The 25,256-nt window shown below is 45.4% G+C and overlaps 1 protein-coding gene across 10 annotated transcripts in view; it reads right to left on the bottom strand.

Annotated features, from left to right (window-relative positions):
• POC1A (POC1 centriolar protein A) overlaps positions 1-22,439 on the bottom strand; it is a 49,488-nt gene extending 27,049 nt beyond the window's left edge. Inside the window, exons 1-7 of one of the 10 annotated variants that reach the window (XM_064724230.1) lie at positions 22,305-22,412; positions 15,566-15,650; positions 14,732-14,903; positions 13,679-13,858; positions 12,472-12,579; positions 11,101-11,216; positions 6,742-6,875 (exon numbers count right to left, since the gene is read on the bottom strand). In XM_064724230.1, coding sequence (XP_064580300.1) covers positions 6,742-6,875; positions 11,101-11,216; positions 12,472-12,579; positions 13,679-13,858; positions 14,732-14,892 — 699 coding nt within the window. In that variant the 5' untranslated portion in view covers positions 14,893-14,903; positions 15,566-15,650; positions 22,305-22,412. The other 9 variants (XM_064724231.1, XM_064724229.1, XM_064724226.1 and 6 more) reach the window with 9 other exon arrangements.
• Positions 22,440-25,256: the final 2,817 nt, after the last annotated feature.

The raw sequence follows: 25,256 nt of genomic DNA, 5'->3' as shown, positions 1-25,256 counted from the left end.
CTTTGCCTTCTTTATAAAAGTGCATTCAACATAATAAATCCTGAAGACAGACAAATACCTGCATGTGAAATAAGGGTTCTTGGGTCAAGAACATCATGTTCTTGACTGCATGTGAAATAAGCACCCAGCTGTCACTGCAACCTGTGTCCCACAGTCCTGTGGGCATCCAAACATGCTGGCATAAGGTTATGGCAGCAAAACCAGAGCCTTGCTGTGCTCAATCCCAGCATGAACAGTTTTCACTTCCTTAAAACACAAAGGTGTTTCCATATTATCATTTAACACACAGTGATTTCCAAATGCTTTGAGGCTTCCCCCAGCAACACCTCACTGGAGAGGCCTTGCCAGGAGAGCTCCAGCAGCAGCAGCTCTGAGGTGCAGGCGCAGTCCCTGCTGTGACTCAGCTCACTCACCTGACACAGCACTAACTGGGGTAGCTATTTCACACCAGAGACATCAACCAGCTGACACAAACTGTGCTCTGCCTTTATTCCCACCCACCTACCCCACTGTTCAGCTCTCTAATCACATGTCAGGAATGGAGGCTCTAAAGAAATGCAAAAGTGAAAGACAAGCAGTAAGAAACAGTAGAAACAACCCCACAGCCAGAAACCTGCAGTGGTGAATATTGCTCCAAGATAACAGAGGTTGAGCATACAGAAGCTGCTCTTGGACTATAATAAACCAGTCAAATTTTTTTTCTGTCCTCCTAACTCTAAGACAAAGTGTTCAGGAACAAGCATAAGTGAGGAACACTGGAAAGGAGCAGTGTTTCCTAAAAATATTTTTTATCAGTCTAAATATTTCAGTGTATTTAGACAAAATCTTGTACAACACAAATCACATCAAAACAGGCAATGAACTGACTCCAAAGTCATGGCATTATGAAGGGAAAAAAAGTTCAACAGAACATATTCTTCCCAAAATAGAAAATTATATCAAAGACTGAATGTGCCTTTATAAATTGAAAGAAAGGGAACAAACAAGTCTACAGACGCAACATCCTCTACAGATTTGTTGACATAAGTTAAGTGAAAAAGTATTCCTGCTCCATACACTCCCAGAACTCTTCCAAGATACAACAGGTTTGCTATAGCAACAGTTTGCCAAATGCCCTTGCAATTTAATATTGACACACCAAACAAAACTAAAAAGCTACACTTGGCAGTTATTAGACACAGCCTAAATTCCATTTGTTCCAGGAAAGCACAGCAGAAATCCAACAGATTTCTGATGAAGATCTGGATAACAGAAATGAGATTGGAGAATGAAGAATTGAAACCTTTTCCCCCTTGTGTTAATTTACTGCTTTCATTAAAAGTATCAAAAAGTAGCAGTTGCATATTCTTCTACAAAAGTTGTAGAGGGAATTTTAAGCTTATTTCCTACACAACTAGACCTTGTGGGATGCAGTAACCTTCTTCTACTGGATCTGTAGAAGGATCTTATTTTCTGTAGCAGGATCAAATGGCCCTCTATTAGTGTTTGCTGGAGGTTCAGAATTTCCAGTCTGAACCCCACGGCCCAAGGTGCTCCCCACAAGCTGCTGGCACCAATCCCCAAACTCCAGCAGCTTCTTGCCTCAGACTACACAGCAAGCTGCAGGAAGAAAGGGTTGGGCAACGACATACACCAAGTCAGTGGTAAGGAACATTTCTGTTTAATCCTCAGCAGGTCAATGTCAGGACTGCCAAGATTTTGTGCATGTCCAGTAGAGTTTGAAATTATAACAGCAGCTTTAGTGATACTGGGAGAGCTGCAGGAATTCTGAAGAAAATACAGAAGAAAGCAACAAGTCACCCACTGAAATTGCTGAGTGAGAAGAACATGGCCCCTAATTGGCATTCAGCTCACCTCCTCTAGTGAAAAAGTACCAGGCAAGTACCAGAGAGCCTTGAAAAGGACAAATAGCTCAAATACTGGATGGAGCAAAGCAACCATAAAGAAAAAGGAAGCCAGAGAAAGGAATGATAACAGCATCAAGCCTCATTGCTTGCTGCTGCATTCCCAGTGAACACAGCTCAGGCAAGGTCAGATCTGCATGGCATGGCAGCTGGAACACCAGGTGACAGCCCATTTCCAGCTGCTTGCACAGGTGAGAAAGGTGAGGCCCAGCAAGTTACATAATTTATGTGCAGAGACAGAGATCACACCTTCTGCCTATTTTCCCACTTCCTACAAAGGAGGTTGGTGACTGCAAGGCCTTTGTTGCCCTAGCATTGCCCAGGTTGATCAGCTTACATAAAACATGTTTGGCCTTCAAAACAGATGGTGAGACTATTCTGAATGACTTGAATGCAGTAATCACCAAGAGGGACGGGATCTGAAGCCAGGACACAGATTACACCCCCAAGTGACTGGCAGGATGCTAATAGCATCAGTAACAACTGACACAGGGGTGACATAAGACAACAGGAATAGCATCACTGAACACAAAGCTTTCAAGGGTAGAGCTAAAAATAGATGTCTCTGAAAGAAATACTTAAGAGAAAGGCCAAGAGGTTAGTCTGGAGAAATATGACTGGAGCCCAGAGTCACACCTGCACTCAAGCAGCAGATGAATGAGTACCATCCATAAATAATGAGTGGACAATCACAGAGAAACCCCTCTTGAACACCCTCTTCTTCTCCCAGAGCTGCTGGGCACAGAAGGCACAACACTTCAACAACAACAGGGCCAACACCAACAGGCAAGTCAAGAGAGGCCAGACTTTCAGGCTTCAGCTTAGGAACAGAGCTGACATTTCAGCTTCACAGAAAAAACAACAGCCAGGTTGGAGAGGGTCCAGGGATAAAGCAGAGAAGAGCAGTTTAATGATGCACTGGCTGCACTATGAAAGGAGAGGCAGTGTGGAAGGAAGCTAGAGAGACAAGTGGGGTCAAGGACGCTAGCAGATTTTTCCTTTTTTTGTTTCAGTCCTGCAAGAAACCAATGCATAGTAGAGAAAAGCCAGGTAAGAGAGCAAGGAAAATGCCAAGAGTTGGAATAAGGCATACCTAGAGGATGCAAATATTTGAATTAAAGGAGAGCTTCCTCTTCCACTGCCACAAAAGGAGATGTAAAAGTGGGAGCCAGTACATTCAGCCAAACTCTCCAGGAACAGACTAACTAGTGCAAAGAGAAACAGGAGACATGAGAGGAGACAAGGCCTGAGAAGCAAATCCAGCAGCAACCACACTCTGGGATCCCAGCCCTGGCATCATCAGTTCTAGGCATAAAAGAACCAAGAACAAACAGAGCAGTCACTGCCACTCCTGACAGTGCTTCAGCTGCTTCAAGCATGGGAGAGGAGGGCAAGTCACATGGGAAAGGAAGAAGGGAAGGGAATCCAGGAGAAAAGCACAGGGAACAGAGGTGGCAATGACAAACAAGGATGTTTTCAGGTGGAATACCTCTGACAAGAAGCCCCAAGGATTCTCAGTACACTGGGCTTTGAAAAATTCCTGAACAAGACTGATATGTTTGCATCCTCCTTCAGCAGGGAATAAGACCTACAACTAACATAGGGCAAATTTATACTGGCATCTTACAGCTGAATCTTCAGCAGCTTTAACTCCTGAAAGTTTCAGTCCATAAAAACATAAGGCAAGGACAGAGAACTCATATTTCCTTTCAAGACTCAGAAATGCTAGCCTAAAGTCAATTGCTTGTTGTGTGCAACACACATTTTTTTGTTTGACTTCTGTGTAGCCCAGAGATGTCCCCACACTCTTCAAAGACGACAGGCCTGCACAGATGTTTATTGTCACCTAGGCAGAGCTGACAGTAAAGGAGCACATTTGTTTCCTGTGCACCTGCTCAGGAGACTTCACTCATTAGTCAGTGATGTTGCCCAGGTAGGTAAAATGTAGCTACTTCAAAGTTCAAGTGAAGGTTGTTTGAAGAATTGTAACTGCATTTTCTATCTTCCTATTTATGAACATAACCATGAGATGTTTTCTAAATATTTACTGAGAACTTCCATTCCACTAAGGAAGTCAGTCTGGAAATGCTCTAATTAAACCACTCCAAAGGGCAGACAAGTACCATGTACATACCTGCTCTCCTCTAGCAACTCTCTGGGGTGGCTTTGAGGCCTCAAAACATTCTGTTCTTCAACAATGATTCAGTACTAGAGGTGGATTTACATACCAAGCCAGTGTCTCATCTGTATGGAATTAGATAAGGGCACTTCACAGCTTGAAGCACTCCAGAACCAAAATATGCAGCACAATACAGAATGATATTTTGCAGCTGCAAGATGTCAGCTCCAAACTGCAAACTTCTGTCTCTAATGATCCTTCTGCTACAAGGGGCCAGCTACATTTCAATTAAAGACAGCAATGTAAACTTGGCCAACCTCCCCATGTAAACTACAGCTAATCAGCTGCTAACAAATTTCTGGCACTCCAGCAGTTGCGTCAAAGAATGTCTAAAAGACCTCGGGTTTTTTTCCTTTAAGTGTCCACTTGCATGCAGCCTTCCCAGAACAATGTAACAGCAGCCAGCTGTCAAAGCAGGAACAAAGTGTCAACCAGAACAACCTCAAAAAGTCACAACTCAAGAACATCCTCAGAAGAGGCTGTCCATTCAGTGACTAACCTGCAGCACTCACTTAAAAAGGCAAATTAATTTAATGACCAAAAAGTCCACACCACTTTGTTTTTAGCCTCTTGGGGATACTGGCACAAGTCACAGTAATAACAGAGGGACAAAAAAGTCTCTCATTATTAAGTGAAGTGGATTTATCTATGAGCAGAACTAGCTGGGGAAGCAGCCAGTGCAGGAATCCACCCCTGGTGACAGCACAGCCTGTAGCCACTGACCATGGCTAACTGGGAACAAAGCACAGGTTGCCATAAGCTTTAGGTGGAAAAGCAGTGTTCAATCAGGGAGTAAAAGAACCACCCCACAGCAACACAGCACGCTCCAGACAGGGAATGCCAGGCAGGACTGTGCCAGGACTGTTCCACAGACTTCTCAGTGCAATATCCTTAAAGGCAACCAGAAAGCTCCACCAGCCACTTCAAAACTTGCACTTGTTTCCAAACAGAAGAAGCTGTAAATGCCACAACAGCAGCTACTCTTCAGCTGTGCCAAAGGCAAAGCTTTTCCAATGCCACTTAGATGCCCAGGAGAAAGAGGCAGACACTGTTTTATTGATCTGAAGCAGCAGGGAGGAAGAACAGGGAGCTTTAATTCTACTTTTGAATAGATGATCCACAAACTGTTCTTTTAAAGCCTCGAGTTAAGTACAACATTAGCCTAAAGGGACTTTCTATTGCTCATTCTGAAGATCTCCATCACCATAATCAGTTTTGGACTCTCATTCAATGCTAAACTCTTTTTTTGTGTGTGTGCTACTGCAGTCAGTGAGGCACAGCTAGCAGCTCAAATGGGAGAAAAATGGAAAGCAGGTTCAGCCATAACCAGGCACATCCCTTCCTGAGGGAAGGGGGGAAGTGGAAAGATTTCCCATGCTTCTAACACTCACCCTTTCCCTGGAAGCTTCTTCCCAAGAACTCACTTGGCAGATTAACACAACAGACAAATATGAAAACAAGATTAAAGCAACAGAAGCTTTGCAGCCCCTATCTGATAGGAGTATCCACTCAGTCCAGTCTTCCAAGAACAGTTTTATACAGCCAAGGCTGACGTGTTAGGATAACCAGCATTTGTTATCTCCTCCCCATTCTTTTAACAGTTGAACCCTTTGGTCAATTTTAATCAAAGCTCTACTTCATGAAAGATTTAAGCATAAGGTTTTCCTATTTTCTCACATTAATATTACTAAAAAAAAAAAGAATATTATTAATATACAGCAAAAGAAAAGTTACAGAAGAAACGTGATCTTTTTAGACATCAAACAAGGCAGTCACTAAACAAAGCCACAAGAAGACAGAATTATCAGATTTAGAGCTTACACAGATACCATTATTGCCCACAACAATCCCCACCAACTCCAAAAGGCTTCAGGCTGTGGTTTTTCCCTGACAGTTTTTATGCTTTAAAATTCAGCCCCCACTTTGAAAGAGACAAGTGGGTTAAGAATTTCTGTTCTCTTTGTCCCTTTGGAAAGGGATGCCTTCAGGCAGTCCTGCTTTTTCACACTCCACTCTGCATGGACAATGAAATTACTCTATTTATTTTCATTTAAGATTCAGAAAGAGAGCTCCAAGCATTCATAAAATTAACCTTACAAGCAACACATCCAGCAGCATAATACTAATAGGCCAATCAGTTAAACTTAACCAACCAGCACCATTTATCACCTTCAATTGTATGATTCAGTCCATTAACAAGATGTTCCCAAACCAAATCCCAAAATAGATATCCTCTATTTTACTGCTACTGCTCTTCAGTCTCCTGCCAGGTGAACAGCATTTATCTTCAGAACACCTGTGTCAGGGGGCCAAGTGTTATTTGCAGCTCTCTAGAGGGAGGAGACAGAGCTGCACTGGAGGCTGACAGGGTCAGTCAGAGTCAAGGGTGCTGCTCTGAGTTCCTTCTGCCTCAGACTTGAATCCTCAATATTGGAGCTCACTTTTAGCCTTGCTTTCTCCTTCTCTCCATTCCTGCCTCACCTCCACCTCCTTCCCCTCAAAACAGTGATGATCTCAAAGATTATTAGCATTATAATAATGATTTTACACAAAGAAGCTTTCAAACAATTTCTGGTCACGAAGAATGAAAGTCTCAAGCATGCATTTGCTCAGTTTATTGTGAGTCTGTGCATTACTGTAAAAAAGGCTTTGCCTCACCTGGTGACCATGCAGAGTATAGAGAAGTCTTCCTTCTAACAAGTCCAGAATCTTCAGAGTTGAATCACTGGAAGCAGTAACCAGATAGTTTCCAGAGGGATGAAAGGAAAGGCTGTTGACCACAGAGCTGTGCACTAAGGATGGAAAAAAAAAAGTATAATAGTCACCAAGACCAGTTTACATAAGCCCAAGGCAAAAGAACAAAATAAAGCACAAGCACATTGCAATTTTCTGTTATAAAATTTAACAGGAAAATTATCATGGGGGAAACATTCCACAAAAACTCTTCAAAGCACTGGAGAACAATAACAGTAACTCAATTCTTGTAAAAATAGGCACTACTTTACTGAAAGGAAAAAGGAAGCTTTGCCAATTATTCTGAGAGATTCAATGTTACAAAAGCTTCCAGTATAGCCCAAAATGTACTGTATGTGCAAGTGAACTACAGGATTCTGTGAGAGTGCTGGACATTGATGTACTTTACTACTGTGGAGCTGCTGGCCTCACTCCTAAGTCATTCTAGATTAAAATCTGCATCTCAGGACACTGAGAAGACTGAAATTACAATGAAAGACACTCAGAGTTGACACTGCACAACTTCTTTTGGTTTACTATCTGACTCTAGCCAGGACTGGGGTTAAGAGAAACTAGGAAATAAGAGCAACTTGAAAATGGTCCAGTACAAGCATTATTTCCTCACACATCCTATTTGTCTCGCCAAAAATTTAAAACAAATACAAACAGCCAAACTATCAAGAGTGTGAACTTGCAATAAAGCCATTTTCCCTGCATGAAGATGAAGCCCAAGATTTATTCTGAAAAAAGCTAAAGAAAATATTCTAGGAAAAAAGTCAAACTTCACTGAAGTTCAGTGCAACATTAAACATTTAATATATGACTTTTTTCCCTCCCCAAACTTTTGCAGAACAGGCTATTGAACATATTTATTTATGAGAACATGCAGTACCTCACATATGCCCAGCTTCCTGAGCGTATGTGACACTGCAGAATATTAATATGCCTGAGGAGGGATTTAACCATCCAATTATTCCTAATTATACTATATGCCCTCCAAATGTTCTGGTATCTCAAATCTACTACTTCTGATACATCACACCCAACTAAATTTATATTCTGTTGAGAGTCTACTGTGCATTTTGAATCCACACTGCATATTAAGAAATCCCTTAAAATACCATTTTAAGTACATTAGAAGCAAATATTTTTTGCATATGTGGATTTGAAGCAGATAGCAGAAATAACCTTGCTCAACTGTAAAACAGAATGTCTCTACTTTTGAAATTCTCACGAACACCAAATACCTCAGTTAAATTCCAAAAACAACTCCTCTTGACCCAGACTGTTACAAAACAGAGGAAAACACAGGTAACTTCTAAACTGTTATTCTTGTTGGTGAATACTGTCTCTGTCACACAGCTTCCTCTACCCTCAACCCTGTATCGTGCTACCTATTGAAGGAGAAAAAGGTCTTGTGGAGTTTTTTCTTATGAAAGCATGATAAATATCTTTTTCCCTTGAAAATCTTATTCTGAGGAATTTGTAGTATTCCTCACCCCCTTAGAATCTATATTCAGATAAATGTAAACGTATCTTGTCAACTAAGGAAAGTCCTGAAAGGAATCACATCAGAAACAGACAAGGTTAGTAATGTATCACATTTCCAAGTTCTAGAAGGTAAATAAAGTATTTCCAGCTTCACAAAAAATCCTTCCCATAATGGAAAAAAGTCACACAGACTGTAGCTGCATAGGTAGTGACAGCTTCTGTGCCCAAGGAGCTACTGGCTCTTGTAAACTCAGAGTAAAGTTCATCTCTACTGTCAGGGCAGCTCATACCTCCCACAAGACCATTGATAACACCTCTCCAAAAGAAGTGCCAACACATCCTGCCACCTCACTTGATTTCATGCTGTGAGCAAGAAACCCAGTGCAGCACCACGTGGCATCTCCCAGTGACTCACTGCTACAAGCCCATTCTTCTGCCAGCCAAGGCCTAGCAAAGTAAGAGCCTCTTAGGGGACTTATACTGGGGGTGAACATCTAAAACTGAGTCCTCCCAGCCTGCTCAAAACAGTCCCAAGCCCCAAAGCATTTCTTTGATGTAATGCAACCCTTAGTATCACCAGCAAGCAGATAAATTAGGATGAATTTGAAACAGCCACAGTCTCCACTGAACAGATAACCACCATCAGTCCCATCCAAACTGAATAGAAGTACCAATTACTCTTTTTAAACAGGAATAAAAAACAGGTTAGAGCTGTTTCCACAGACCTGCTACAGAGGTGGTGTCCCCCACACAGCTTTGGACAGGGAAAAAATGTCAGGCAGTAAACACTGGCCATTTTTGTAGGGGCTGTACAAAAGAGTCAGTGCCAAGCAGAGAACCAAATAAAGCATCTGTGTGTTCTCCTGTACAGTAAACGTGACCAGAGCATACTTTGCTTGGCTCAAAGAAAAACACACCATACAAAAGGTTTTGCAGCTTGCTCTCTACTTCCAACTTTCATTTACAAATGTCACAGTTGGAACAAGTGCTGGCAACAAGAGCAACACTGCTAAAAGACTAATCAGTGCTGGAAAGCAGCCCAACTTCAGACGCAAGAGCCCCAGGCAGGGCCACTCAGCTATTAACTCCATGTTTAAAATGGAGTCCCTGGCAATCAGGCAGCACCAGCACATTCTGAAGGCACAGATGCCATCTAGTGGGACAGGAGTGGCAGCCTCACAGGGGAGACACAAAACTAAATCAGATTTAGCCAAAAGGAGGTGTGTATAAACCCTCCGAAGGGCAGGATTTATAAACATCCCCAGAACATGTTACAAACACATCAGTTTGCAGCCACAGGTGCATGAAGTGACTGCAAAAAAACCATCACTGCAATTTAAGGTTTCTTCAGCTATCATTACTATTTTTAGTTAAAGGTTTAATCCACAGTTAGGATTTACACAGTAGCTGTTAAAAATAACACTCACCCCAGGAAAATGATCACTTCAATAGCAAGGGTGTCACACTAAAATGCCATTCAGAAAGGGTGGGATATCAGGGAAATATGTCATTGCAAGGCAAAAAATAAACCTGGCAGCCAAGCCTAAACCACATCAGATTTGGACAATTTAATAGCAGTAAGTGGAAAGCAGGAAGAGACAACTTTTGAGCCAAGTTATACTGTGGCTGGAAACATGCACTGCAGATCTTGCCACCATTGAAAAGCTGATAAAGCAGGTTAAAGGACAACCTGACACTGCCCAAGTATTTAAAAACACTACTGATTTTAGCAACAAGACTCCAGGAAGGCATTTCCAAGTTGTGATATGGGCCACAAGCTAACAATGCTTATTACACAAATTGCACGCTCAATACTGACAAATCAGAACAGTCACCAAAAAGTTTGATTTCTATTAGATTTTGTTAACTATCAGAGAGCTGGGAGTGACTGTGATCCAGAAGAATGACTGAAGCTGGGAGGCTGTCACAGCAGGAATGCACAAAAGCTCATGTTGAGGGCAGAAAGAACACACCAAGCTCCAGCCCCATGTCTCTGATCTGCTTTACAAGCATGTCAGAAGCAGTTCCTCAAGGAAAGTGAGAAAAATTAAGTTTAATAAGCTATGAACATGAGAACAGTGCTGGAGAATGTATTCATTTTAAAATATCATAACAGCCTTAAAAGCTGTTGTTAGCAAAGAAAAGCCACATTTTGGCTTAAGAAACTAATGCACAGAATAGGTCAATCAATCTCACAGAAGCTGGCAGGCAAGGGAAAGCACCCTCTTCCTATCCAGATCTACCAAAGAGCAGCACCAATCAGTGGGACAAGAACATGTAATGGGTAGAGATACCATTTGGCATCATCAAAGCTAATTATGGAAGCTGAAAAACAGAGTTTGGAAAAGGAACCATAAACATGGATCATAGTATAGAATTGCAATTGATTGATTTTGATTTTCCTTTTTGTTAACTTTTCCTAATTTTCTCATAAAAGAACCTAACATTCTGAATTGCTGGAATACAATTCTGACTCCTCCTATAGGCTTATTCAGAGGCAGAGGCCACATCCTTTTTATTGCACAGCACCTTCTCAGTAACAGTGAACAGGAGCCAAATGGCATCACAGGTAAGACCCATGCCCACCTGCACCGTGGGACAGCCTCAGGATTAGCTCTGGAGCTAAACACAAAGCAAAGCATGGTGTCTGGTGAAGAAATGGGTTTTTTGCTGGCAGGCCTAACCCCGTGCCTTTGTGGAAAAGCAGCAGCTGATGGAGAAACAATCCTTAGATTTCATAGCAACTAGCATCAATAGCTGGAAAGGTTCAGCTGCTGTAAGCTGTTGACTTGCCTTGGTAGTGCTGCAGCAATCTGTTCATCCTGACGTCCCAGAGCTTCACGGTGCTGTCCGTGCTGCCCGCGGCAATGCAGTTCCCGCTGGGATGGAAATCCACGTGGTTCACAAACCTGCAACAGCACCAAACCCAGCTGCTGGCTGCAACTCCTGCTGCACACCAAAAATGCCTCTTCAACAAGGGCTGCTACACCATGACTCACTGAGCATTAAGGAAACAAGGAAATAACCTGAATATTGATTTTGCTGAATTTCTCTTAAGACCTTGCTTGCAAGCCCAGCCAGACTGCAGGCTCCTACCTAAGCACATCTTCAGCAGTTCACATTGCAGGTGTAGGAGCTGCAGACACAAACCTCCTGAAATCTGATGGATCCAGCTGTCACAACAACACTTTCAAGTCTTCATTTAATGTTTGCATAATATATGTCTTCTACTATATTAACATTATTTCTACAGTGATGTGTACAAGACTGAACAGAGATTTTTCTTCTGTTAATTAAATTTAAAATGGAACTTAGTGAATTTGTGCCTGAAATCATATGTTGACACTTGGAAAGTAGCAAGACTGAGGCCAAATTTCTTCCTGGACCTGAGTCCAATCAATTTTTAGTTTGAAAACAATTACAATAAAAGCTTCAGACTCTTCAGGAAAAGATAACTCCTCACCAAACAAATTGGATAAAATTAATTATCTTTTGACTATTCTTGTAGCAAGTACTGAAAAAAAAATGAGCTATTTCAATAGGTTATTTGGACAAGACACATACTTAAGAGCATTGAAAAAAATAAAGGTCTGAATTTGTCTTACCATCACTGTATATTACCTAGAAAGAACAAAATATTGCACTAGAAATTCAGTGCAGCAATGAATTAGGGAGATTCCAGTCTCTGTTCTCTGAGGATTTGTTTTATGTTTCTGGGTAAATTATCTTTTGCTACATTCCAAATTTAACAGCTATTTTTCTGAATGCAAAGTGGGGGTTTTGAATAACCTCATTATTTAAAAACTTGAAGATGAATCAAAGCATCCAAGTGCCATTCTGTCAGTACACTTTTGCACTTTGAATTTATGTCACCAAAAAGTGACAAAATAAGGAGAATGAATTTAAGCATCTCCAAAAATAAATAAGCACAAAGAAACTGAGGCTTGATGTGCTGGACAGTTACTGAAATATAACCCTCACAGTTCTAACCTTGAGCAGTCAAAGGGGCCAGGGCAATTCTGGACTGGGCCCTCACACTGGCTACTCTTGTAAAAGGTGCTAATGGGTTTTTGAAGCAGTTTTATAATTGCCAGGACAGGGACCTCTGAACCTCACAAGCCAGGTGCAAATTCCCCACTTCAGACATCACCACCAGGTACTTACCCTCCATGCTCACAGAAGGAGTGGATGCACTCTCTGCTGGTTTTGTCCCACAGCTTGACAGTTTTATCATCACTGGATGACACTATCAATCGTCCATCAGGAGAGAATCTAAGGCAAGGGTGACAGCAATTAACAAAAGCCATCAAATGAAAGGAGTACAAGGTCGAATGAATTTGGCCAGGTGTTTTGACACGTTGGTAAACACACCTAGCTTTTCCAAAAGTCACAGAGGCATCAGTGAGACTGAAAATCCAATCACTAAGTTGAGGGAAAAGAAAGCAAGCCCTAAGTACTCAAACTACCCCTAACTCCATGAGCACACAAAATAACCCTCAGGAAAGTCTTGAGTCTGACTTCAATTAAAACAAGTAAGGCACAAGACCTTAAGTGTACCTCAAGTACATTTGATCTCTGCCCTGATTCAAGACAATTCCTGCCTTTCCCACAAGAGTTCAGAGCAACACAGCCACTCACAAGAAAACAGCTGCAGCAGAGCCTTCACCATTCCAGTGCCTTAGGAGAATATAGAAGTTCCCATCTCAAAATATCACATACATGACAGATCCAGACCTCTCTTCACAGGAATACACATTACAGAATCAGGACTTGAGTCTCTTAACTCCAGATCATCAGACATACTGGAAAAACATCCTTTCTGCTCTTCTGTGGGCATCTAGAGTGCTACCAGCCACTGCCACCACCACGTTCCAGAACTGTAATGAACTCTTCACCTACAGAGGAGCCATGGCTTTAGCCTAGATACACGTATGCATAAATAACTCCTTGAAACCAAATCTGAAACAGTTATCAGGAAATAATGTTCTTATGGCAGCATTTAAAACATTCTAGAGATAGCACTGGTGAGCATTTTAACAAGGGGCAAGTCTAAAGAAACTAAGCTGAAATAACAGAAACCTCTCCTTTTTTTCTGTTAGCAACTTCAAGACACAGAATTCTCCTTACCAGATAAAAACAAAACATAACAAATCACAAAGCAGGAAAGCCTCTGCTTGACAGAGATTACTGGAGAAACACAAGGGGGTGCAGACTATTACTCAAAGGATGTCTCTGCAGGTCACCAATGTATTTCAGTCACTAGACACACCTGAACCACCCTGAACAGAAATGTGCTGCACCAGACCATGACACTGAGCCTCTGCTTTGAGGGATAAATCTCCATCTCTGTCTGTCAGAGGGCTGCACTCACCTGGCACAGCGAACCCAGTTGATGTGCTGACTCAGTGAGAACAGAAACTTCTGCCTGTGAACCGTCCACACTTTGATGGTTTTGTCATCAGAAGCTGTAACTAAGGACTGGCCATCGCTGGAGAAATGAACACTTCTCACGGTTCCCGTGTGAGCCTTGAACACAGTCGATTCTCCTTTGCTACACAAAAGGGAAGAGCTCTTTAAAACTGCACAACAGGGCAGCAAATGCATTTGTTTTCTGTACCTGAAAACACAGAGCTGCTGCATGCTGAGCAGTGCTCGTAACCATCACTTCTATGGGAACTGCATGTGACCACAGTAGGATAAAAACACTGATCAACCCCAAACTTGCTCATGCTTCATGAGCAGTACAGAACACACAGCTAAAACCAGTTGTTCCAGTTCCATACTGGAGGCCAATCCAACAGGAAACAACCCATGTGTCCTATAAAGGGGAGAAAAATGCCACAGCTAATTTGTGCAACCATTTAAACACAAAAGGATCAATGTAAAAGAAGACACTTTGGTTCTGTACTCTTGCCAGGTACTTTGCTGCAAGGCAGGCAAAGAGTGAGGTGTTTTCACAGCTCATTCAAACAAGAGCCAAGCAGGCAACGACCTCCCAACTGCTCCTGTAATGGCCCATGCCCAGCTGGCCATTCCAGTGCCACACCCCACACGAGTTCAGCACACCTGATGCTGTACAGCTGTGGGCAATCTGCCATTAACTCAGCCAGGCAAGACAATTCAAATCTGTTCGTTTTTCTTTACACATTTCCAAATGAATGCAAGATGCATTTTTCTGGCTAATAAACACAAGACATATTTAGAGATCCAACAGGTTTATGGAACTCTCAGTCCAAAATCTGTCTCCAGCAGGTACTGTACCACCAGGAGCTCCACATCCACAGACTGAAGACAAAGACACAGTGGTTCTTCTTTCCCTCAAACAGATCCCTGTCCCATAGCCAGAGAACTGCTACAAAGCAGTAAGAAGAAATTCCAAGCCATAGGTTAACACAAAGAGAGGCAGAAGGGAACAGGTACTCACACACTAGGGATCCACAAACGGACTGTTTTGTCTCTAGAGCCTGAAGCCACGAGGTGACCAGAGGGTGAGAACTGGACACACAACACTGCATCTTTGTGGCCCAAGAAGCGATAGGCTCTCATCTGAGGCTTCATGCTCCAGATCATCAGGCACGAATCCATTGAGCCACTTGCTGAAATAAAAAAGAAAAACAAAACCACACAAAACCAAACTTGCATTAGCTCTCCTCCAATTACACTAAAACTACATTTCACACTCAGCTCTCCATCGCAGCTTCCAGCAGTCTCAATACATTGCCCTTGAAGCTTCACCAGTCTGTTGCAAGCTGTGGATTTCATTATTGTCATGCATATCATTTCACCAGTAATTCAAACAAAGCAAGGCCAGCCATGCATTACTTTGGACTGACAATTTAATTCCAAGAGTCCAGACATTCAACAGCCACAGTTTGCAAATCGTCCACACACTCAGGAAATGAAGGTTATCTCTTCACTTTCTTATGGGCAAAGGCATCAGCTGCAGCAGGTTAAATGTCACTTCAGATTAAGCAGAGAAGACCACTGAGTTGGTGTCTTAAAAGCACGCTGGCTACACCTCCCTCCAACACCTCTCCCTTGTGGCAAAATATTGACCAAAGTAAGCTCAGCAGTTCTTCACAACATTCTAAAAACACAAGCTTGGCAAGGTGAGTGGAGCAGTGCTCAACTTGCTGTTAGCAGGAAGCAGCAGCAGGACCTTTTGCTGTAGCAGAGCTCAGTTACCTCCACTGCTCCCCCATCTAAGCAAAGCAGAACAGCTCTTTATCCTCTGGCCACCAAAACACAGACAATTTACCCAATTGTTTTTTAGCACGACTGAAGTCCACACTAGTGACAGCATCTCTGTGGCCTTTGAAGTGCCTCTCCAGGGATGGATCTTCCTAGAAGACAAGAATGTTCAGACACTACAGATTTAAGAACCGTCTTTGTACAATAAAATCATTTTATTTCTAGAAGAAGTGAACCAAGCCACATATTCACCCCACAAAAAACAAGCAGAGGCAAGAACCATTGTGCAGGCAACTGCACAACACAAAACACAAATTTCACATATTCCATAAATTTTAAAAGAAGCAAATTATGCAAGCTGTTATTAGCTTGGATCTTGAGTGACTGCACAAATCCCTCATGCACCTTTACAACACGCTGCTGGCACAGAGACTCTAAAGCTGACTGTAGAACAGATAAGCCATGTCCATGATCACCTGAGCAGGCAGCCAAGCTCAGCTTTGCTTTGACAGCTGCTCATCTCAGCTCAGGTGTAGCCAAGAGGCCATTATTTGCACAGAAGAGGCAAACTCACAAGATTTAACACACGTGTTGAACCAGGCAGGACAAATGAGAATTGCAGCAAAACAGACTGACACCTAACCCCTCCCACAGCACCTTGCTGCAAAGGCCAACAACAGCCAGAGGTCAGGCAAAAAAACAAAGACCTGAGAGAACTATTACAAGAGGTTTTAACACTTGAAAATCGTTCAGGACCGGCTGGTCAGCCTTCAGTCCTTGCTCTCACACACATTGCTACTGCCTCCCTGGCAATCCCCACACTCAGGATTTGACCAGAGCAGGGCAGCGCTCCCCGCTCAGCCCGGCCCCCCGGAGACCCAGAACCCCTCCAAGAGCCCGGAGGTGCCGCTCTCCACAAACAAACACAGACCAACCCCGGCTGCACAGCACCCCACACGTAGGGCTACATCCCAGCATTAAACTCCTCGAGCCCCTCTGTCCCCAGCCCCACCTGCATGAACCCCCCCCGAGCCCAGCACTGCCTCTCACCGCCACCGCGGCCTCAGGGCCCCCCACAGCACCAGACACTGCACCAGCCCTGCCTTCCCCTTTCACTCTTCCGGGCAGTGTCACATCCCTGCCGGCTGGGACACAGCGGCCCAAGGGCTGCCACCGCCGTCCCCCCGCTCGGCGGGCTGCCCCGGTCCCGCCGCAGCGGCCCCGCACGGGCTGTGCTGGTCCGTTCCCGCCCGGCCGGCGCTCACCTCGCACAGGGCGGCCATGACGCCCCGCGGCCGCCGTTCGGTTCCCGCGCCGCGCGCGCCCCGTAGCAACGGCCCCGCCCAGCGAGGGGCGGGCAGGGGCGGGCCCGGCCTGAGGGCGCCGTGGCGGGCCCGGGGCGGGAGCCCGGCAGCGCCTCAGGGCCGGGTGTGCGAGTGGGCTGCTCTGAGCACGGCCGGCCCCGTCAGGAGGCTCAGGACGTTGGGGGGCGTTGGGAAAGCCCCCTCCGGCGCTGTTACAGCCGTTATCCTGGCAGGCTTGGTGCCGCTCCCTTTCAGTGCCCACCACCCCTCTCGTTTGTGTCACTGCTGCCCTGAGGCCGAATGGCTCCCGCGCCTGGTGAGGCGGTGTCCGGATCGCAGCCAGGGGAGCAGCACAAAGCCGTGCTCTCCAGGGCTGAGGCCGGGCTGCTCACTTCCAAGTGGTTCAGCTGCTGGGAGATCAGTTGCTTCTGCTTGGTCTGTGAGCATTCCAAATAGGAACTCACCCCGGGGTTGTGCAAAGAGCACAGGACAACCGAGAAGGGTTTATTCTTCTAGTGGTTTAATACTAACTCAAATTTCTTCCAACTCTGTTCATTTCTAGGAACAGTACTATTAATTAGACACTACGGACTGGACACTGACTGCTCTCTAACAGGCGCCTGTGTGGAGCCCAGATCTGCCTCTCCACAAAGCTTGGGCTGACCATCTGAGCTTCTAAAGGAGCCTTTCCTTCATCTCTTCTGCATATACGCCCCTTCCTTTAAGGACACCTCTCCTCTTGCATGTTTCTGACAGCCAGGGGTGCGCTCTGTTGAAGCTGGGGTTATAGTAGTAGAGGATCTAAAACAGGCAAAGGAGAAGAGTTAGTTGCCACCATCTCCCCGGTTACTCCAAACCACAGCAGAGGATCATGTACCCTGAGGGCTGTGTAGAACCTAAAGCTTGAGATGGTTGTGTTCAGGCATCACCACCTCTGGGGTTTTGCCTCCTGAGAGCAGAGCAGTGTAGGATTGTCAAAAGCAGAACTACTTTTTGAAAATAAAACTATTTCTCAGCAGCTTCAGTGCAGATGTGAGCAGGCAGGTAATCCTGTTGGTCCTTTGATGCTTGGCATTGGGCAAGTGCCACAGGAAGGTTTCAGATTTGGTACAGCAAGACACAGAGCAAAGATATTCAGAGAAATCAGCTTATGCTGAGCCTGTCCGTGCCTTTAATGGGTTCAAAGTCAGTAGATCTCACCAAAATGTATCTTATCCACATTTCTACTAATCAGAAAGACTAACTCAAACATGCCTGAGAAGGAAAAGAGGACCAGACCACTTGCTCCCATCCCTTCCATCACAGAATCACACACTGTCTTGGGTTGGAAGGGATCTTAAAAATCATCAGGTCCCAACCCCGCTGCCTTTGGCAGGGATGCCACTCACTACCCCAGGCTCTCACAGCCCCATCCAGCCTGGCATTGATTACTTCAAGGGATGGAGCATCCACAAGCACTCTGGGCAACCTGTGCCAGGGCCTCACCACACTCACAGGGAAGGATTTCTTCCTAAGGGCTAATCTAAACCTGGCCTCTTTCACTACACAACTGCTGTTCCTTGTCCTGTCACTCTCTGCCTGCACTAAAAGTCCCTCTCCCTCATTTTTATGAGCCCCCTTATGAAAAGTGGCTTCTTTCCAACCTGCAAATGGCCCTCTTTGAGGAGGCCTTATTTGCTGTGAAGGTCCCTCTCCCCCCCAGATTATCACAAGCACTAGTAGCTGTGCAGAGCAGCTGCTGTACCTGGCTGTGAGCAGAAGCTGCTGCTTCCTCTGCCAGGAATTCGGGCAGAGAGGCAGATCTTTGGAAATTCTGCTGCACTTTGGTGAATCCATATGCATTCAGCTGTCGCATGAAACTTTTCATTTTCTGGGTGTGGAAGACCTGCTGTCCTTCCCTGCCCAGCACCTCCACTTCAAAGAGATCCTTGTTGATGGCCACACATTTTCCACCCTCACTCCACCAAATTGACTGAAACTTGCTACTTTCCAGCATTTTCCAAAGCTTCTGTGGAAAGCGCAGGGATGAGAACTCTCGCTCTGCGGCCATGGCCCTGGACAGCTTGGCTGTGTCCCACCAGCTGGCAGGCAAAGAACAACTGGCACCAACAGACAGCAGGTTCCAATGGAATGTTCTGGCATATCACTGTGGTGCCTGTGCTCTGGGGACATTGCAGGTGGCATCTCAGTGATGGTTGGTGGTGCTGCCCTGGCAGGGGGAGCAGCCTGAGCAGAAACTGCTGAAGGCAACTGTAAAGGCTGATCTCTCTTGTTGCTTCTCTGTCCCAGAGCCACCAGTGGTGGGACCCACAGAGCTGTCCTGAGGGGCTGTGGGCAAGGAGAGGCCTGGGCTGTGTCTGGCTGCACCAGGAGTGGGCCCTCACCAGGGAGGAGCTGGCATGGCTGCAGCCTTGTGTTGTCATCTTATTCCATACTGTTGTCTCCTTATGGCAAAAGTTTCATACCTTCTTGGTGCTTCTCGTGGGCAGCTCCTCCAAGCACTGACTCTTCCTTCGTCACAAAACAGCCAACTGACTCCAGCTCCCTTCTCAAGGGGCCACCCCACTCTTTTATAGCATCTTCTTCTCATTGCTTACAGCTGTGGCCTGTTAAAGCCAGGCCTGTTCCTAATCTTTGATAATTGGCCCAGCTGCAACTCCTTAGGGGTAAAATTACTTTCTACACTATCTTTGTTTTCTTATATCCTATCCCACTACAGCCTTGGGCATCCCAGGCTCTGTTTGGAGAGTTTTCTGGCTGGGCCCCTCTGACACCTGCAGAAATGGGGCTCCCTGGATCCCTGCAATGCAGAAACAGCAGCAATAGAATGGAGAATAATTTTCTTGACATCTCCTGCACCTAAGCAGCAGGTATTCATTGATGTCAACCCATTGTCTTTGCAAATTTCTTGAATAGGATTGCACTTTTTTATCTAGTGGGTTTAAAACTAGCTGGGAGAGATGGAGCAGGGGACACACTTGCTTCATTTCTGGCATGAGACACAAAAGCAGTAATTTCCTTTCCATCCATGAATGACCCAGCAATCAGGCTGGGGGAACAAAGCCCAAGCCATCTGGTCAAGAGATATTCTGGTTTACTTGGTCTGAATCACTCCTGCTTTGTTCATAAATGCAGAGCCATGAACACAATTCCATGAATGGGTCTTCTCAGGGAATCCATCCTTCCTTCTCCCTGATGCACTGCCTTCCTGCAGCAGACTGTCTGCTGGTTCAGGTATGTCTGTGTGCCTGAAAAGCTCTGCATTCCCCCCTGCCCTTTGAGATACTGCATCTGAAGAGATGCATTCCTCCCTCAGACATGGCCCTTCTGACCACATAGCCATGGATTTTGGATCTGGAAGTCTGAAGTGGTTTCTAGCATGGCTTGACCTGTTCCTCATTAAATTCTTTGGCATTTCAGTATTAGCTTTTTTTTCTCTGTACTGAAATAAAAAAGAAGATATACATGATGCTAAATATGCCTGAGGTCTGGAAGAATCCATTTTAGAGAAATAAAAAACCGGAAACATGTTGTAATTGCACTCCCACTTATAAAAGCAGGAAATGGGAACATCTGCTTTAATTGAAGGATTCCACCACTCAAAAAACCACCCCAAGCTGCCTTCTAGATAATACACAAGCAGCATCTATGGTGGCCATGGATGGTTACTTTGCTTACCTCAGCCCTGGGGTGCCACTGTATAACACCAACAGCAGATCATTGGCAAGACACTCTCACCTGTGGGAGTTCGGAGGAAATATCAAAAGAGAAAGAATTGAAGAAAATTCATTAATTCATTAAGAATTAAAGAAAATTCAAGAGGGAAAAAGGGGCCCATGGGAGCAACAAGCACGCATTGGGTCCAGCAGTGAAGCTGACAGTCTTGAATAGCCCAGTTCAGCCATTCAAACATCCTTGTGGCATTATCTGATGGGGTTTTCCCAGTGCCTCAGAAACAGTGTCCCTGGAGCCAGCCAGGGAGGGGACACTCAGGCTGTCATCGCAGTGTCCCCGCAGGGACTCCTGCCGTCCCCCAGGCCATCCATGCGCTGTCACCCAGTGTCCCCGCAGGGACTCCTGCCGTCCCTGAGGTGGCCACCGGGGGGCAGGCGGGGGCCGCAGCAGCCTCGCCTGGATAAAGGGAAAAGCCAGCAGGAAAAGGGATGAAATACAGCGCGGCTTCATTAGAGATAAATCAGGCCCATCTAGGCAGCTTCTTTGGGAAGAATACCGTAGCTCTCGGTCTGAGCGTGCCTCTTTCAAATGCCACTTCCCAGCTGGGCACCTTTAGCCATTATCTAGTAATTCTCAGCAAGTCCTTCCCTGGGCTTATTTTTGTCACAGTGAATCAGAAAGAGACCAGAAGCCCCAGGATCTGCCCCCTCTGTCACATCGACAGAGCCTCGCACTGGCAGCCCTGCCAAAGCTGTGATTTCTGCATGCTGCAAAAGCTATTGCAGAGCATCAGACACACCCAGAATTCAGGTGAGTTGTTCTTGCATGAAATTACAGTTAACCTTTGACTTCAAGCCCAATTCATAAAAGCCTGGATTTCTCTCTAGAGTGTGTGGGTCTAAGTTTAGCAACTAAACTTAATGTTTACCAATTCTATATGGCAAACCCCAGTTCTCACGTGTCCTGTTAATACTTAAACTGCTGAGCATACCAGTCCTTTGCAGTGCTAAGAATATTCCAAAGGACAGCATGCAAAGCTTCAGAAAGCCACTATGAGAGTTTTTCTGAAAAAGCTGAGGTTCTCAATGAGACTAGCGATGGGAAGAAGTACTTTGCCATTTACAAAGGAAGCTCCAAGAGACAAGGCGTTGGTGAATGCAATGTGCACACACTGAAATGGAACCCAGCACCTACACCCAGGTCTCCAGTTGCTAGCAGCACTCTCACAACAAGGCCATCCTGTCCCTATGATCCCCACAATCCCAGCATGGCTCCTTCACTGCTGTTTCATGTCCCATCCCAATCCATCCTGGAGATGGAGGCAGTGGCATTGGGCAACCAACTCTGAACGCTGTGGCATAGGTTGAAACGGCCATCAGGGGTGTGACAGCCACCTTGGTATTGGCACTTTGCATCAAGAGGGCACAGCAGGGACTTGGGCACCCCAAGCACACAGCTACAAGGAGCCAAAGAATGTAGATGAAGGTTCATAGCTCAGAGAGTTGTTGTCCAACCTCCTTTACTGCTGCTGTGGAAGGGGGCAGCTACAGACACGTTAGACACTGCAGAAGGGAGCAGACCCACCAAACAGCTCACCTGATGACAGTGACGTGTCCCACTGCTTCCATGGGGAGAGGCTGCTTTACATCAGCTGAAGATGTAGCTTGCTGCCACATCAGTTATTTTTTCTCTTACTAATGATTTTGTCCTCCCCTGTGTGCCAAACCTGTTTATGTATAGCCCACATTTCTTTTACGTGCCTGCCTTTGTGCTTATTACCCTTCCTTACAGAGTTAAGAGAAAGACAGGAGGAAATAAAATACCAACCTTTTACTCAAGTAAGTCCAGACCTAAATGCAAATCTGTTCAAGCAAATTCAGAGAGCTTTGATGCTGTATAAAGAAGAGAAAAAGAAGGAGAGCAGCCTCTACTGCTATCGAAACAGATCTTTACTGCTGCATAGAGGAAGCTCAGACAAAGGTCACCTGGGTGCCCCAGGTGCTTGTTATCAGTGCCTTGGAAAGCGGGAGGAAAGTGACAGGAGCTGATTACAGCAAGAGCAGGAAACAGCTGACAGGGCTGGGGGAGCCCTCCCCTCAGCATGCAGAGGGCCTGCAAAGCCTGGACTCTGCAGTTGCTCAGGACACTAAGAGAAAATATTTCTGCTTCAGATTTGAAGTGTCTGCTAGGCAGAGAGCCAGAAAGCACCCTGGTAATTGCAATACCCTGTTTTATTTGCTGCCTAGTCTTTGCAGTGGATTTGTACTACTCAGTGCTCATGCGAGTGGCTGAGGGGAAGGTGGCAAGGGGATGCCTGCAGAAGCACCAGAGGAATACACTGCTACTCCCTCTGTGGAGCTACACAGTTCTTAAGCCATCTGAGAGAGAGCAAGTAAAGGGAGCTCATACATGCTTGCAGTTTCCAGAACTAGCCTAAAGGAGGAGAAGGATTCAGGAGTGAGAAAACCTCAAGCTGGATCTAGCCAGAATACCATCAACAGCCTCTTGGCATCTACAAAGTTGTCCCTGACCACTTACATTGGTTCTAGTGTCCTAAGCCACTATAAGATCTTAAAATCTGTTACAGGAATGTGGATCAAACCTGGCTTTAAAATGTCTCCAGCACAGGTGGCGCAGCTGTGCTGATCTTGCTGACCAAGGGCAGGTGGCTGCTTTCAGTCCCTGAACTTTCTCTGCTGGTGTCTGCAGGGGTGAGCAGAGTTCAGGCTTTGCTGAACTCACAATTGCGTCAACCCAGAGCCCAAAGTGCACAAAAACTGCTAGGAAAATCCTAGCTGAGTTCACAGGAGTGAAGCTGAAACCTTTGGGACATGGAATTCCTCACTCATGGGGCACATGTCCAGCACCCACACCCAGCAGGGTTCATTGCTACACAGAGCCTGGGGCTGGCCTGGCCAGGGCAGGTAACACTGCATGTCCAGCACCACCTACCTACAAAGCAGGTTGGTATGGCCAGTGCCATGCAAGCATGTTCCAGAATTCACCCATCCCCATGGGGCTGCTTTCCAAACAGCACTGATCACTGGGCTGGATCACATTTGGCCTTGACTTTTAAGCCTCTAATCTTATCGAACAGTTCTTTGTCCCAGAATTTCACAAATCTGGGACCTCACTCTGCAGATTAGAGGAGGGTATCAGTCAGATCCTGCTGAAGAGTATCAAGTGTCCGTGGAAAGTGGGAAAAACTAAAAGGATGAAGACTCAGCCATGCTGAGAGCAGAGTGGGCAGGGCAACATCAACCTTCCTAGAGAAGCTCCTGCTGACAGGAGAGTTTGGTCAGGACAGGCAAGCACACAACTGCCCAGTCTTTCATATAAAGCTCTATGCTCTCAGGAGCCTTGCACCTCCTGAAGACCCAGAGCTGGCTTCTCTCCTTCCCACACACCATTCCTGCACATTGCAGAGAGGAACGGCAGGTAAGTGTGACCAGAGCAGACCACAGAACAACCCCAAATATCTGTTACATTTGCTGCCTTTACTTGCTGAAGGGAAGGATGCACCTGTTTGCAGAATGTCAGAGCAGCCCTTGTTCCAATGAGCATAAACTCCATGGCACCCACCTGAGCATCTCCCCTGCAGCACTTTCCCCTCTGAACAGACCATAATTACTAAAGCTGGACATTCCTGCTGTGAACTGAACTGTGTGAGGGGACAGTGGCTCTTTGTATTTCCAAGCCAGTTGAAGCAGGCAGAACTAGATAGTGGTGGGCTCACTGCCCACCACCCAAACCAATTGCTTCCTTGCACGAATCATTTACCCTTCCAACATCTTATCCTCAGAGAGAGAAAGAAGGTCCTGGCTTCCTTTCTGTCCAGTGCAACAGGAACTCAGCCTTTGCTGCACCTCTTTGTGCTAGCAGTACATGGCCACATTTGTGCTGGGACAGATCTTGCTGAGGCCACTAAAGGACAAGTGGGACATTAAAGACACAGAATGATATAAGAGAGTTTTCCACTGTTCAAATAGGACAGGACAACCAGAAAGGTTTACTGTTCAGACAGTTTATTATCAACTCTTAGGTTATGGCTATCAGACTTTCTATCCATTCAGTGCTCCAGGAGGCTCAAGAAGCATGGGAGCAGCTGCCAGTGGAGATGGATGGGCTTCAGCTGACACCTGCATCTCCCTCCACACTGACCATCTGGGCTTTTGGAGGGGCCTCTCATCCAGGCCTGCTGCACACAGGGCTCTCTGTTTGAGGGCAGCTCTCCTTTTGCACGTTCCCAGCAGCCAGGGATGTGCTCTGTTGAAGCTGGGGTTATAGTAGTAGAGGATCTAAAACAAGGAGAAGAGTTAGTTGCTACTATTCCAAGACTGGAAAAACCCAAGCTACAAGAACTAGGACTCTGAATTGCAAAAGAGGAGCATGGCTAAGGAAAAGGACTTTGAACTTAAATATGCAACTTAAAGCTCAGGCTAAAGCATTATGTGGCCATTGTGTTCAGCCATCACAACTGAGGTTTTGCCCTCCTGGGGGCCAAAGCAGAACAGCTGCTTTCAAAAATTAAATATGACTATTTCTCAGCAGCTTCAGTGCAGATGTGAGTAGGCAGGAAATCCCATGATCCTTGGATGCATCTGCTTGGCATTGGGCAGGTGCCACAGGAAGATTTAATACAGATTTAATACAGCAAGACACAAAGCACAAACATTCAGAGAAACCAGATTACACTGAGTCTGTCTGTCCCTTAAACAGGTTCAAACTCAGTAGCTCTCACTGAAATGTATCTTATTTGCATTTCTACTAGTCAGAAAG

This window comes from Zonotrichia leucophrys, chromosome 12 (genome assembly GCF_028769735.1).
Source record: "Zonotrichia leucophrys gambelii isolate GWCS_2022_RI chromosome 12, RI_Zleu_2.0, whole genome shotgun sequence".
Classification (NCBI taxonomy): Eukaryota; Metazoa; Chordata; class Aves; order Passeriformes; family Passerellidae; genus Zonotrichia; species Zonotrichia leucophrys.
Note: the sequence above shows the minus strand (reverse complement) of the source record. Positions and strands in the feature narration are given on the sequence as shown.